This window comes from Aulonocara sp. 'chitande type north' Nkhata Bay, linkage group LG20, assembly GCF_057382095.1.
Source record: "Aulonocara sp. 'chitande type north' Nkhata Bay isolate Kocher_YH1m ecotype deep benthic linkage group LG20, A_spYH_male_GT1.1, whole genome shotgun sequence".
Classification (NCBI taxonomy): domain Eukaryota; kingdom Metazoa; phylum Chordata; class Actinopteri; order Cichliformes; family Cichlidae; genus Aulonocara; species Aulonocara sp. 'chitande type north' Nkhata Bay.
In genome coordinates, this window is record NC_141363.1 from 21,694,009 (window position 1) to 21,709,041 (window position 15,033).

At 42.7% G+C, this 15,033-nt stretch overlaps 1 protein-coding gene across 2 annotated transcripts in view; it reads right to left on the reverse strand.

The window, feature by feature from the left end:
• kcnd1 (potassium voltage-gated channel, Shal-related subfamily, member 1) overlaps positions 1-15,033 on the reverse strand; it is an 83,254-nt gene that overhangs the window by 7,717 nt on the left and 60,504 nt on the right. For both annotated transcript variants that reach the window (XM_086277463.1, XM_086277462.1), the window contains exons 5-6: positions 10,291-10,453; positions 9,135-9,218 (exon numbers count right to left, since the gene is read on the reverse strand). In XM_086277463.1, coding sequence (XP_086133589.1) covers positions 9,135-9,218; positions 10,291-10,453 — 247 coding nt within the window. The remainder of the gene's footprint in view (positions 1-9,134; positions 9,219-10,290; positions 10,454-15,033) is intronic.

Below are 15,033 nucleotides of genomic sequence, written 5' to 3' on the forward strand. Positions count from 1 at the left end.
TTTACGAAGCGTTCCTCTAACAGCTGACGGCTCATACTGAGGATATAATAAAATAACTGCTTTTCTAAACTGTCACAGTTAAATAATCTGCGTGTAAAAAAAGATTAATAATGCAGCAAAAAGAGGCTTCTGCATACATGCACTTTAAACAGTAACCTTTTAACTAATATTTGCTTGCACTTGTAAAGGAGTCATTTTTAATGCTGAGACTGTGTGATTTCCACCACTGGATTTGAATGAGCTCATAATCTTCCCTTTGGCTCAGTCTCCTGAGACAAATCTTTGATTTAAAATGCAGAATTCTTTTACTAGAATTTAGTTTTTTTTATCAGTAACTCATCTTCAGTTCACATTTCTCCACATTAATAGGAAACAACTGCAAAAATTTTCCTTTCATGTTTTAAAAGGCCAAACTAAGAGCTGATCAACATCTTTAAGACTCTTTTCTTCTTATTTTAATCACCTTTATCTCGCTCTTTCTCATTTTGCTTTGTTTTTTCTTTCAGCCGGCTTTTAATTGAGTTTTGTTATTTCCCTAAACTTTTTTTCACGTGTTATGATGAAGAAAAATGAAGCTCTCTTCTTGCCCTGTAGCACAGATTTCCTCCCTTTCTCCATATATTCGCCACTTTCTCTGCACCCCATTTTTCTTCCTCTTCACCCTCATTATGCACTCTTTAAATCCAGCAGTCATCCCTCATTTTGGCTCAGTGCAGCAGAGAGATTAAGACTCAACAATATCTGTGTGAGTCTCTGTGTGAGACCCATCCACTCACCCTCTACCTGGAGCCTAAAGCCGTTTTCATGATAAAACATTTAAACCCGGTGAATCTTTCATCCTCTTGACTGAAGAAAAAAACTGAGAGTCTGAGTCACGATTAAGCTGAAAGATAAAAAAAGAAAGTTCCTCAGATCTGCAGTGATTTAGATCCAGTTTATTTTCAGAATGTAATAAAAATATTCCTGCAGGTTCACACTGTGGGATGCATCCATCTAGTAAATAGGAACAAGACTAAAAGGCCGAGGGCTCCTCTGAATCTTTCATACTCCTCACACCCAACAAATTATGTGAGTTCTGAAATTATAACAAAAAAAAGAAACCATTCTTTTCTCTGAAAATGTTGGACAGTTATTGGTATTTAAATGGAAGTTTAGAGTGGAAACTAAAGGACATCTTTAATCACATTAAGTATGGCTGTTCTGTCACATAGCTAGCATCACTAGCATTTTAGAGAAATATATACAAGGAAAAGATGCAAAAATGGTGCAGTACTGGACACCGAGAGATAGCTTCAGATTATTTATTTTATTTTGGCTTTTCTGCTGCGTCCCAAACAACAGCTGGATCTAAGGTGCTAAAACTGTAGGCTCACCCAGTTTGTTTAAATGTGATGCCAATGGATGCTTTAACAAGCATCCATTCAAGGAGCTGGAACTAACAAACATCTCACTATGACCTAAAACCAGAGTCGCACTGGGGCAACAGTGTTTGGAGTCTCCATGAATGGCCAACATTAATGCAACTTTTACCATCTGTTGCCATCAACATATGCAGAAATTCCAATTAAACAGAGTTTGAACTAAATTAACTAACTTCTTTCATTCAGAGTCAGGCTAGAACCTCGTAGATTTGAAATAAACATTCTGAAATTCCTGCACAAATAGAGATGTAGTTGCTGGAGGATACAAATTCAAGAGCAAAATGACATTGGCACTCAGCAACCTCGCTTTTATGTAGAAATATAGCCAGGATGCAACCGGTTTACGGCCCCTATGCAAACAGACCGACCACAGATGAGTTGTGCTGATTGGGCCAGATCAACTGTGACTGATTGCAAACTAAATCTGTCTGCATTTATAAACTGAATTCTTACTCTAGTGCGACTGAGCCATAAACTCATAATATGATTCACCACAGGGCAGCTTTTTTGGGACAGCAGTATCTTTGATGAAGCATGGGCCCATTTACACGCTGAGGAAAGTTCCTGATCAGTTTTAACATTTACTCTCTCATAGTTTTCCTGACTGTAAAAATGGGTCTGGCTCTTGTGGGTTAATGCCGAAATATTATATTAAAACTGTTTCGGTTGTCAGCTGCTTTTTAATTATTCTGATCATGTGTTTAATGTAAAATCTTAATCTGCAGGTGTATCTGTCAACGAAATGTAAGATGATATCAGAAGACTCTAATTAGCATTCAGGGTTATTTCATCCTGCTGAGGTTTCATCTGAAAGGTTTCTATGTGTCTAGGAAAAAAACACCAATTAGCTGCCGTTTGTTATGTGCAAAACAACAACCTGTGCAGGATCCTGAAACTACCGAATTTGCCTTGTGCGATCAGTAAAGTATCTAACCGTCTGATTTAAATCTTCACAGTACGTTGTTGTTTGTGTCTGTTGCATCTGTGGACAGTGATCAGGTTCCACTGCTCTTTTGCCAAGTTGCTGCTGGGGAAACTCTCCTCATGCGCTTCTTATTAGTGAATCACCAAACTGCTGAAGCAGCAGCTCTTCGTCTGTCTGAGGGTCTGAGGCGCTCTTTGTTTTGCTGCCTCTCTCTTAGTCTTGCCTCACCTCAGCATGTCAAAACTCATTAAATCTGCAGCTCACTTTTCTAAAAATTAAATACTGAATTCAATTTGCAGATGATAACTAAAATGACATTGACTGTTTGGGGGGATTTCGAAGAAAACAACTCACAAGTAAATCTTCAAACTTTCAGAAAAACTCTGGATAGTCACTGGTACCTGCCGTTTGATAGATGGATTTACTATTTTCTAAGAAAAACATTGTTAATGGACAAAATCCACATTTTTACAAAATAGCTATATTTACACAATTAATACATTTCACTGTAATAATTGTCACGGTCCTGTTTTTGAGTCGGAAATCCTTCAAGCTTGACTTTCTTTTTGCGTTCTGTTAGTGTCGGTCATTAAAATAAAAACAGCCAGGGTTATAGTTTTAGCTGGTGTAATGTCAAAAATATAGAATGAATTTTGCTAGACAGTTTGAACATATTTATTAAGTCCACTGAGCTTTAAAGCTAAACATGACGGTGAAATGTGTTATTTGAGGGAAATTATAAACACAAATAGAGGGGAAAATATCATTTTAGTCGTGTAAATCACAGGGACTTATTTGTATAGCTGAGTCAAAGATGGGCGTGTCACAGAAGCTGAATGTGTGGAGTGAGGAGATGGACTCAAGTGCAGACACGCGAAGAGACAAAAAAACATGAGCCGTTTATTAAGGCTGTCAAAAATAATACAAACAAAAGGGCAGGGCGAGGGCGAAACCTAAACTAGGTGAACTAAAGCTTAACATAAAAGACCTAAAAGTGGACATGGACACCTGAAACATGAAGACTCGGCATGAATACATTCACCTGGAAACACAGCAGGACAAACGGATGAGGAATGAAGACTAAATACATAAAGGAGGTGATCAGGGGAAGTGGAAACACACGGGGAAACAGCTGATTAGAACGAACAGAATGGCTGTGTCCCAATTCAGGGTCTGCACGCTTGAAGTATGCATTTTAAGTGCGATTACGTCACTTCCACGCGACGACGGCTGTCCCAATTCGAAGTGTAGTTCAAATGCGTACTCCAAATGCGCCGTCGATATCCCCAAATATCAAGCGTGGTCCGGTGCACGCTTCGTGGTCCCATATATCCCACAATTCATAGCGCAGCGGTGGGTGTGGAGAATTTTGCCGCAAAATAGGGCAGAAGGGAGCAGCCGAAGAGTGAACTGTCAAAAGTAAGTACTGAATATGACGTCACTTATTTATGTGCGAATGTTTAATAACGAAGAACATTAAAACATTACTGTTGGCCACCTGTCGCCAAAGTTATGTAACATTAGTGATGTTTGTACTTTAAGTGTTAACTTGGTTTTACATACATATATATATATATATATATATATATATATATACATACATACATATATATATATATATATACATACATATATAAAACACCCAGCACGCCCCTGCGGGCGGTTTATCCTTCAAGCTCGGGTCCTCTACCAGAGGCCTGGGAGCTTGAGGGTCCTGCGCAGTATCTTAGCTGTTCCCAGGACTGCGCTCTTCTGGACAGAGATCTCCGATGTTTTTCCCGGGATCTGCTGGAGCCACTCGCCTAGCTTGGGAGTCACCGCACCTAGTGCTCCGATTACCACGGGGACCACCGTTACCTTCACCCTCCACATCCTCTCGAGCTCTTCTCTGAGCCCTTGGTATTTCTCCAGCTTCTCGTGTTCCTTCTTCCTGATATTGCTGTCATTCGGAACCGCTACATCGATCACTACGGCCGTCTTCTTCTGTTTGTCTACCACCACTATGTCCGGTTGGTTAGCCACCACCATTTTGTCCGTCTGTATCTGGAAGTCCCACAGGATCTTAGCTCGGTCATTCTCCACCACCCTTGGGGGCATCTCCCATTTTGACCTCGGGACTTCTAGGTTATACTCGGCACAGATGTTCCTGTACACTATGCCGGCCACTTGGTTATGGCGTTCCATGTATGCCTTGCCTGCTAGCATCTTGCACCCTGCTGTTATGTGCTGGATAGTCTCTGGGGCATCTTTACACAGCCTGCACCTGGGGTCTTGCCTGGTGTGATAGACCCCAGCCTCTATGGATCTTGTACTCAGAGCTTGTTCTTGTGCTGCCATGATTAGTGCCTCTGTGCTGTCTTTCAGTCCAGCTTTGTCCAGCCACTGGTAGGATTTCTGGATATCAGCCACCTCCTCTATCTGCCGGTGGTACATACCGTGCAGGGGCCTGTCCTTCCATGATGGTTCCTCGTCTCCCTCCTCTTTCTTGGGTTTCTGCTGCCTGAGGTATTCACTGAGCACTCGGTCAGTTGGGGCCATCTTCCCAATGTATTCTTGGATGTTCCTTGTCTCATCCTGGACTGTGGTGCTGACACTCACCAGTCCCCGGCCCCCTTCCTTCCGCTTAGCGTACAGCCTCAGGGTGCTGGACTTGGGGTGAAACCCTCCATGCATGGTCAGGAGCTTTCTTGTCTTTATGTCAGTGGCTTCTATCTCCTCCTTTGGCCAGCTTATTACCCCAGCAGGGTACCTGATCACGGGCAGGGCGTATGTGTTGATGGCCCGGATCTTGTTCTTACCATTCAGCTGACTCCTCAGGACTTGCCTGACCCTCTGCAGGTACTTGGTGGTTGCAGCCTTTCTAGCGGCCTCTTCATGGTTCCCATTTGCCTGCGGGATCCCCAGGTACTTGTAACTGTCCTCTATGTCTGCAATGTTGCCTTCTGGTAGTTCAATCCCCTCAGTTCTGACTACCTTCCCTCTCTTTGTTACCATCCGACTACACTTCTCCAGTCCGAACGACATTCCAATGTCATTGCTGTATAGCCTGGTAGTGTGGATCAGTGAATCGATGTCTCGTTCACTCTTGGCATACAGCTTGATGTCATCCATGTACAGGAGGTGGCTGACAACTGCTCCGTTCCGTAGTCGGTATCCGTAGCCAGTCTTGTTAATGATCTCACTGAGGGGGTTCAGGCCTATGCAGAACAGCAGTGGGGACAGAGCATCTCCTTGGTAGATCCCGCACTTGATGGTAACTTGTGCTATGGGCTTGGAGTTGGCCTCTAGTGTTGTACGCCACATCCCCATTGAGTTCCTGATGAAGGCTCTTAGGGTCCCATTGATCTTGTACAATTCTAGGCATTCCAGTATCCAGCTGTGGGGCATTGAGTCATAGGCCTTCTTGTAATCAATCCAGGCAGTGCACAGGTTGGTCAGTCTGGTCTTGCAGTCTCGGCTGATTGTTCTGTCTACCAGTAGCTGGTGTTTTGCGCCTCTGGTATTCTTGCCAATTCCTTTCTGTGTCCCGCTCATGTATTGACCCATGTGCCTGTTCATCTTAGCCGATATGATGCCTGACAGGAGCTTCCATGTAGTACTGAGGCAGGTTATTGGTCGGTAGTTGGAGGGGACCGGTCCCTTCTTGGGGTCCTTGGGGATCAGGACCGTCCGGCCTTCAGTTAGCCATTCCGGGTGTCTCTCGTTAACTAGCAGCTGGTTCATTTGTGCTGCCAGACGCTCGTGGAGTGCAGTCAGCTTCTTCAGCCAGTAGGCGTGAACCATGTCGGGCCCTGGTGCTGTCCAACTCTTCATACTGGAGACCCTTTCTTGGATATCTGCCACTGTGATGGTTACTGGACCCTGTTCAGGGAGGTCGCTGTGGTCTGCCCTCAGATCCACTAGCCACTGAGCATTGCCGTTATGGGTTGCATCCTTCTCCCATATGCTCTTCCAGTATTGCTCCGTCTCCAGCCTTGGTGGTGCTGTTCTCTTATTGTTCCCTTGCCACTGAGAGTACACCTTTGCTGGTTCTGTGGAGAACAGCTGGTTTATTCTCCTGCCTTCTATCTCTCTGGTGTACCTCCTCAAGCGGCTGGCCAAGGCTGTGAGTCTTTGCTTGGCAGTTTCCAAGGCCTCAGGTATGGACAGCTTGCTGTATTTCTTAGGCACCTTATTTGTCGCACCTTTCTGCAACTCCGTTAGTTGGCTAACCTCCCTCCGTGCTACTTTGATCTTGCCCTCTAGCCTCCTTCTCCATGGAGGGTACTGCCCCTTGTGGCTGTTCAACTTGTAGCCAAGCATCTCACTGATCACTGCTGCCGTATTGTAGATCAGCTTGTTAGTGTCGGTAATCGTGGTTGTAGGTATTGCCCGTAGTGCTGCATTAACATCATCTAGCAGACCTTCTGAGGGTACTTCACGTAATCTTGGTAACCGGCTACGGGGGATCCAGGTTTCAAGCTTGGCCATGATCCTATTTTTCAGGTCAGTTCCTCTCGCACTCAACGATCCTTCTCCTATCGCACTTGGGGCTATGTACCCAATCTCGGGTGGGGGTGATGATATCTCCCCCCTGACCTGGCGTCCTGACTCCTCCTTGCCGTAGCATTTGTGTTGTACCTCGTCAATCTCTAGCTGTGAGAGCAGTCCCTTCTTTCGAATGTTGGAACACTGAGCTACTAGTTGTTTCGCCGTCATTGTGGATGTTGGGTATCGAAGAATCCATAGGTCCCTCATCCTATTCATGTAGCCCCTTCCGCCGGGGTTACTTGCGTAGTAGCATTCCAACAACGCCCTGTTTTCGTCCCTTGCCCACCGATGCCTTCTTGTTCCAGTAGCCCACTTTTCGTCAGGGTGCCCTGGTTCCTCAACACCTGACGCGGACCTTGTTGATCCGGGCGACGTCCGAGCCGGCATGCCTTCATATTTATCTGTCTCGCTCATGTCTGCGGTAGGCTTGCTTAGCATAGGGGGTCTAGCCTTAGGACCCTTACTGGATACAGACGCCCCAGGCAGGAATCGAACTTGCGATCCTCTGTTCCAAAGGCGTGTAGTTTAACCACTACGCTATCCAGCTGCTATATATATATATATATGTATATATATACATATATATATATATACATATAATATTGTCCATATTATATTTACATTACCACAGTGAGATGACTTTAGTCTCATGAACAACATTAGCTAATTGTTATTTACTAACTAATCTTAAATGACTGTTCAGCACAGAAATGAAGCCCAACAATCATGTTTTACAGTCCCGTGGTCTCAGCCTCAGATACTCAACTAATCAAAGTGATGTCATGACAAAAATGAATGACCAACAAAAAATTTTTCTCCTTCATTTCTGTCAAACAAAGCTGTATGTAACGTGTCTCGCGGTTAGTATCATGGTTGCTAGGCAACCTGAACAGCGCGACGGAGGCTAGACCGTCCCATTTCACAAGCCTCTCACTTCCGCACTTCTCGTACTTATAGTACGCACCGTACGTAGTACGCGTAGTGCGCGTACTTCAAGCGTGCAGACCCTGAATTGGGACACAGCCAATGACGCCACAGGGAAGTGAAACTAAACACACTGAACATGGAACACCAGACCTCTTCAAAATAAAACAGGAAACATTAAGACTTAAAATGACGAACCGAAGAGGAACACATTCACTATAAACATACAGAGGGAAAAGGGGACTGGAGATGAGACATGGAAACAGAACATGATGGCTGGGGGAAACACAAACAAAGACAAAGACATTAGTGAAACACATGAAGAGCGAGGGAGACGAAGACACAAGGGGAATCTAATGAACAATGAAGTATAACAGGGCAACCTGGGGAAAACAAAATGAGCTTAAATTAATTTAAACATAAATCATAAACCATCCAGATATATTGAACTCAAAGCACTGGGTCAACCAACCCAGCACCGTGACAGGGTCCTGAAATGCATTGTGAGAAGTCAAGCTCACTGCAGCTAAAGTATAGATAAGTCATGATCAGCAGAATCCTAGTGAACCATATTATGGATTCAGATATCTGTGGTCCTAAAGGTGTTGGTCTGCAGTAGCTCCTTCACATACATTATGCTTATGGAGTGGATGCATGCCTGTAAGAGTGCTGTCATGATTAGCAAAACCAAGGAGGACAAAGATTTCCTGAATTTAAAGCTCAAACATCCTGAAAATCTTATTACAGAGCAAATGATGGATGATGAAGGTATTTATAACGCTGGATGATGTATGCAGAAGTAAACATCGTCATCCCCAAATTTATTGCATGTACATGTGGCCTGAAGATCTCTCTGTTCACAGTATACTGCACACATCTGTGTGTGGGACACTTGTGGGCAAACTACAGGAAAGTGAGAAACTACATGTAGCTGATGAGGCCTCGTGCATGGTGGTTTTTACTGAACACACTGAGATGCTTCAGGTCAAGGCAAATTTTCGCAGCTGCTGAAAGTCAGCACATTTGATGCCTCGTTAAGAAATCTCATGTAAAATTTATTTGCAGGCTCAGATTTATTTGTGGGTTTAACAGTTATAAAGTTTGGCCCCACACATCAGCCAGCTTTCTCTTTGGGTGTACTTTTATTTGATTTTATCTTGTTTGTTGTGGTTTATGTGACTTTGTGTTTTTCACTCTGTCTTTAGTCCCTTTATCTCTCCTTACCTTTCCACAACTTTCTGAGTTAACCTGAGTGTAATCCAGCCTTCTTCCTTGACAGTGAGAAATCATCCACTGTTAGTGTGAGTGTCTGCGTCCATGTTTGTGTGTCTCACCCTGAGCCCTCGGTCTTCTTTGTACTGGAGGAAGGCGTTGGTTGTTCCTTTCTTTGCCATGCGGATCCGAGCCAAGCGCACTTTCTGTTTGACAGAAATACAGGAAAACAGCAGCGTCAGCGCCTCACACACACACACACACACACACACACACACACACACACACACACACACTGTAGAGGAGCACATCATCTGTCTCTAAACTCATAATTTTTCAGGTGAATTGCAATTTTTGCTGCAAAGCTCCAGTTTTCGGGCTTTAAAGGTGCTTTTTAATAAAACGTTATTTTTTCAGCTGATACAATAGAAGCATAAAGATGCACCACATGTACGTTTAGGGTGCACCCAAAGAATAAAAATGAAAACTGATGGGCATGACAGCTACACAGAAGTCAAGCCAAAATATCACAGCTGCCTCCTATTGGCTGGGTGCAGTATTGGTCATCGTGCCAGAGGTGCACAACACCAGGAGAAGAAAGCAGCACAGTTCAGTGAACTTAGAACTGAAGAAGCTTCTTGGATGAGAGAAAAATCTCCAAGAAACTTAGATTATCTTGACCTGGATGGCTGAGAACCCACACAGACAAAGCAGCACACAGTTTCAACATATTTTGATTTCATTTATCAAAAGTGGGATGAAGCAGCGACGCTGCTTATCTTGATTTGCTATTTCTGTTTGTGCAGTGTATTAAACATTTTATGACTCCACCCAAAAAGCAAAAAAATGACCTGATTTTTCACGCCGGTGTCGATCCTAGATGGCATGTGCCCAGAACGGAAGCACTGAAAGGAGATGTTCAAGGAGATGGCCTTAAAGGGTTGCCTTGGCCTGTTAGATGTTCGCTAGACCTCAGTCAAAAGATAACTGCTCAGTGAGTAAATGAATCAATGCATGGCTGAAATGAGGTATCTCTGAAAACAAAAGTTTTCAGCCAACTTTAATCATAAAGGGATTTTGTTTTAAAGGCCACAGTATCTGATTAGACTCATCCCAGAACACAACATGGATGGGTGGACCTTGAAGAGGTCAAAGGTGGATGTTTAGTTACATGGTTTTTATTTGTGTTGTCTTAAACCTGCATCAGAACCTAGAAGCTGCAGTCTTACTTCTTGGTTAGACTATTTTGAGCTCGATACTGAAACGTCAGAATCAGACCTGCTGTGCTCTCCTCTTGTCCGCTCTCTGGTTCTGGTGGTAGATCCGGCTGAAGTTGGACACGATGACAGGTACAGGAAGGGCGATCACCAGGACGCCGCTCAGAGAGCAGATCGATCCAAAGATCTTCCCTGCGATGGTGTTTGGAACCATGTCTCCATATCTGCAGAGAGAAAACGTTTTTCATATGAAATTTCCGAATAAATGAATCCAAGCAGGAGGTTAAGCAAGAAGAAGACTTCTTTATGGTGATCATCACATAAATAGCATTATGTCCCTCCAATAAACTTTGAGGCTGCAATTTACTATATAAACACAGTTTAGACAAACAAGTTCAATACTGGGAAAATGTTGCCACTAACACGAATCACTGAAACTGGATATTTATTTGATTTTAGAGGTTTTTTTCAATCTGTAGTATTAGTTAAAAGATAAATAGGCAAGTCCTCCACAAGATTACAGTGCAAGTGTTGAAAAGCTGCTCACACACACTCTCACAAATTCCTGGTCGCTGCCTCATGCGGCCTTCACCTTTCATTGTGCTCAGCCATAAATCACAGGTAGTGAGACGAGGACAAGTAAGAGGAGGAAGAGATTAGAGAGCTGGCAGGAGGCCAGGATGCTTTGTGTGATTCTGCTCAGACACACCGACGGGAGAAACCTGCAGCTGCACCAGTCAACAGTTTACTATACAAACCAGTCAACAGTTTACTATACAAACCAGTCAACAGCTAGAAGCTGATTGATGCTCAGCTCCACCTGTTTACTTTGTTTCTTTAAGTAAATATTCAGAGAGATATGATCAGCAATCGGTCCTCCGGTTTAAGAAGTGCCGTTGGATGATGCATCCAAAGTCTCATTTTTGAAAAGTTTTCTTAGCTTTATTAAAGCAGAGATAAGCCTGAGAAATCACGGGCCGCGGCGTGCTCATATGACAGCCGTTGGTTAATCACAAGGTAGTATAAAGCATACTTGGTTCTGTTGTGCTTTTTGACTTTAAAGGGGATCATATTGGAAAAATGAACATCATGTTATATTTAATAAGGCTTGAAATGGGCAGATGAAACCATAAACTCATCAGGAAAAGTGGATCAAAGGAGCCAAAGGTCATTTTTCAAAACGTCTTTACAGCAGGACTACTTTTTGAAAGTTTTAAGGTGTTTGGACAGGTTTCCACTTTTGGATTCAGAAGTTATGTAATTGTTTCATATGCAGTCTCTGAGTAGGAGTCAGTGATCTGTAAATGGCTCTGAGTCAGATGAATATTCATATATATCCATTTAAAATTACACTTATTTTTTTTTTTTTTAGCTTAGTTTATTTTATGGGAAATCTTAAAAAAAAACTGCACCACGTTTCGTTAACGTTTCCTTTTTGCTTCCTAACCTACCTGTACTTTGTATTAGGATCTGAAATGAAACATTATCACACAATAACTTTGAAATGCTGCTGTAGTGTTTATTTGTACTTCTTTTAGCATCAAAAACCTTATTTTAGAAAGTTTCTCCAGAGAGACGTAAAATCTCTCATAAAGTTGTTATTATAATTAAGTCCTCAGTGAACTGTGTACCAATCATTATTACTCAAAGAAATTATTTCTTTCCAGCTGATTAAATGATTAATTTGTAAGAACACATTCCCGTTTTTTTTAACTGGTGTCTGTCTCACTGTGGATTTAACTCTTTATATTACACATATGCAAATCAGCACAGGTTGTACAGTAAATCAGATATATAGGTAATGAACTGCAGCTCTCTGCTCGTGTACCTGCTGCATTATATATCCGTCCTTCTCAAAATAAGGCCGCGACCTTGTCTGCTGTGTGCTGCTCAAATCTTACAAGCCATTTTATTATTTTTCAAAACTTTAAAGCTAATTTTAAAGCTGTGCAGTTGCTCCTCCTGAAGATGAGTTTCATAATGAATTGCTTCTCATTCTTGGCATAAATCCTGTTTTCTAAATCTAATTCCACATGTACTGAAGTGCATTCAGCTGACTGACAGACTGCACAGAATGATTTGCATTTTCCCCTCATTCCTTCATAGCTTTTCTTTATAGTCCATATACCCTACACTTTACCTCCTGGTATAAAGTGCAGAGATGGTCCGCATGGAGCCAGAACATCCTGAAGTTTAATCATCGAGAAAATCCCAGGTTCCTTATCTGCTCTCTTACTGGATCAAAATTTCTGTATCGAGGTGTTAAAGACAGATCTTCGGTGGTATCAGTGTGTGTTTGCTGATTTCCTTTTTTTCTCTATTAATCGGTTTACTCTGCGGTTAGTTCGAGGCCTTGATTTCAAATGACCTGGACTCTGAAAGCTAAACATTATGCAGTGGTACTGAAAGACAAACACCGTGTGCTAAAAGCCATGTTTGAGAAGCTGGAAGTATATTATTTCTCCTAAAATGAGCCAGAACACGCTCACCAAACCTGATCCTCTGCTTTTTGAAACCAGAATTTCCACACTTCCAAACATCAGCTCAGACCTGCATCCCACCGTGTCACTCACATAAAGCACAAAGACAGAGTGAGACACTTCTGAAACAACTAATATGGATCTTTTAGGCCCTCTCGCTGCTCGACTTTCCACTCTCCAAAGCTAAATGACTTTAGCTAAGTGATATGCAGTTAATTGTTAAGATGCATCTTTCACCCAGCTCTGTGCTTATTCTTAAATTCACTGGACTCCTGGCTGAGGAGAGTGCATCACTGACTGTAATTCGCCGGGAGCCGAGGGCGTGCTGACGGCACGCAGGTCAGTTTTACTGAACCTCCAGTGTCCTCAGCCGGGAGACATATTGGCAGCTGGGAGCAGATCAATGGAGATAACAGAGGGCAGAGAGGAACAGAAGTCATCTGTAATTGTTGGCAAAAAGCACTCAGAAGAATCGACGGAGACGTCAGACTGCGGCCAAACAGCCAGGATGAATCTGTGCCGGATCTCTAACTGAACTCAGCCTGAACATCGGAGAGGCCTGTATCTGGATCCTCCCTCCTTCATCATTTCTCAAGTTTTTACATAATTTTTACTTCAAGGTTTGTAAAATAAGCACAAACTACAATTTAATGACATTTTAAAGCATATGTATGTGTCAAAAGTGTGCAATTTACAGAAAAATATACAGCCTAGGGTCCGATACCCAAAACTAATATTTAAATTTTACTATATTTCATCTCGTTTTCATCTCTAGGCTTGTCTTGATCTCAACAGTGGAAATGCAAAGAGGAACATATGGAGGACACGAGGACAAACGCTGACATGAAACACAGGCAGGCAAGGAGGTGGAAGTAAAGCGACAGGTAACATCTAATAAAAGGTAACAAAGAACTACAGCAGTGAAGGAAACAGACAAATACAGACACATGAAACTGCAAAAGACTAAAACACAGACGTAACAGCACAGCACACATGGTCAAGGACACACAGATACTATAAGATCAAACGTCATAGACCAACACAGTGACTAAACCCTACTGCCTACATCTAACCAACATGTTAAAGCTAAGTAAACAAAAACAAGTTGTGAGTCTTCCCTTTCTGGAGCTCGTGCACTGTGGTAGATTTATGCCAGGCCAGTTCCCTTCCAAATGTAGACTCTAAGTCTTTATGACTGTGGCAGTGTCACCATCAGGATATTAGTATGCTCCTAAATAACCTCCTATTGGCTTTGTTTCTGTGGTGCTGGCACAAAATTTTCACAGGAGAAAACATCAGAGCAGAAAGAAAACATCTCAGAAATCTCATTTTCAGACAGCAGCATAGTTCAGGACTTTAACCCAAAATACTGATGAAGGGCGAAGTCATAAACTTGCCAACTTCCTACAACTCCTGATGCTGTAGAACAAGATGGGAAAACAGGCAACGAGCTGCTGCCAGCCGTGTGAGTACAGCTCAGAATGCAAATGAATGTAAATGGAAATGAACCGCTCTGTGACGGGCAGACGGCCGACCGGAGCATCTGCCAGCTGTTTAACTCCGTACAGCTGGAACAGCAGCCTCATTAGCCTGCACTTTATGGACCCTGTGATTCATGCAATTGTTGAAGAAGGAAGAAAGAGCCTGCACATTCATCAGGTGCTACCATCATTAGAGGTGCCCTAACAGCCAAGTCATTTTTCCCCCCGCGGGTGCTGCAATTTAATCAGTTCAACAACAAATTTACATTTCCTCGCAAATGTTGAAAACTAAATTAGATTTCATTGGCGATTTGTATGGATTTACAGAAAAAATCCAATTCAAACCAACTTCTAATAGCCATCTTATCACAGATGCTTCAAAATTCTCATTAAAACTTGTAAAATGATTTTTTTTTTTTCAAATGGTGAGCGCAGCCGTATACAGAAAAACAACATTTATAAGCTGCAGTATTACAGGCGGCAGCACAAATGGATTTTCAGGTGTAACAAGAGGATGATACAAACGCTTTAAATCAGTTAAGCAGCTGTGAAACTAATATTCAGCACATCACTCATCAAGCCAGCTAACCCCAAATGTTCATGACCTTTTTCCTGTTTTTGGATAGAAGGGCTTGAGACAACAGAGACAGAGCTTAACTTTTTCTTTTCTGGGTTCAAGCAGATACCTGTCTGTTAGTATTACTGACATCCACTACATGCAGGTGTATCCCACAAACCAAATAGCAGGTAGACTTAGCCTCCTGTAGGACTGCATCATGGGGACTGTAGTAACCTCTGTCTCTCTTCCACAGCATGTCTTTATCCTGTCTTCCTTTTCTCACC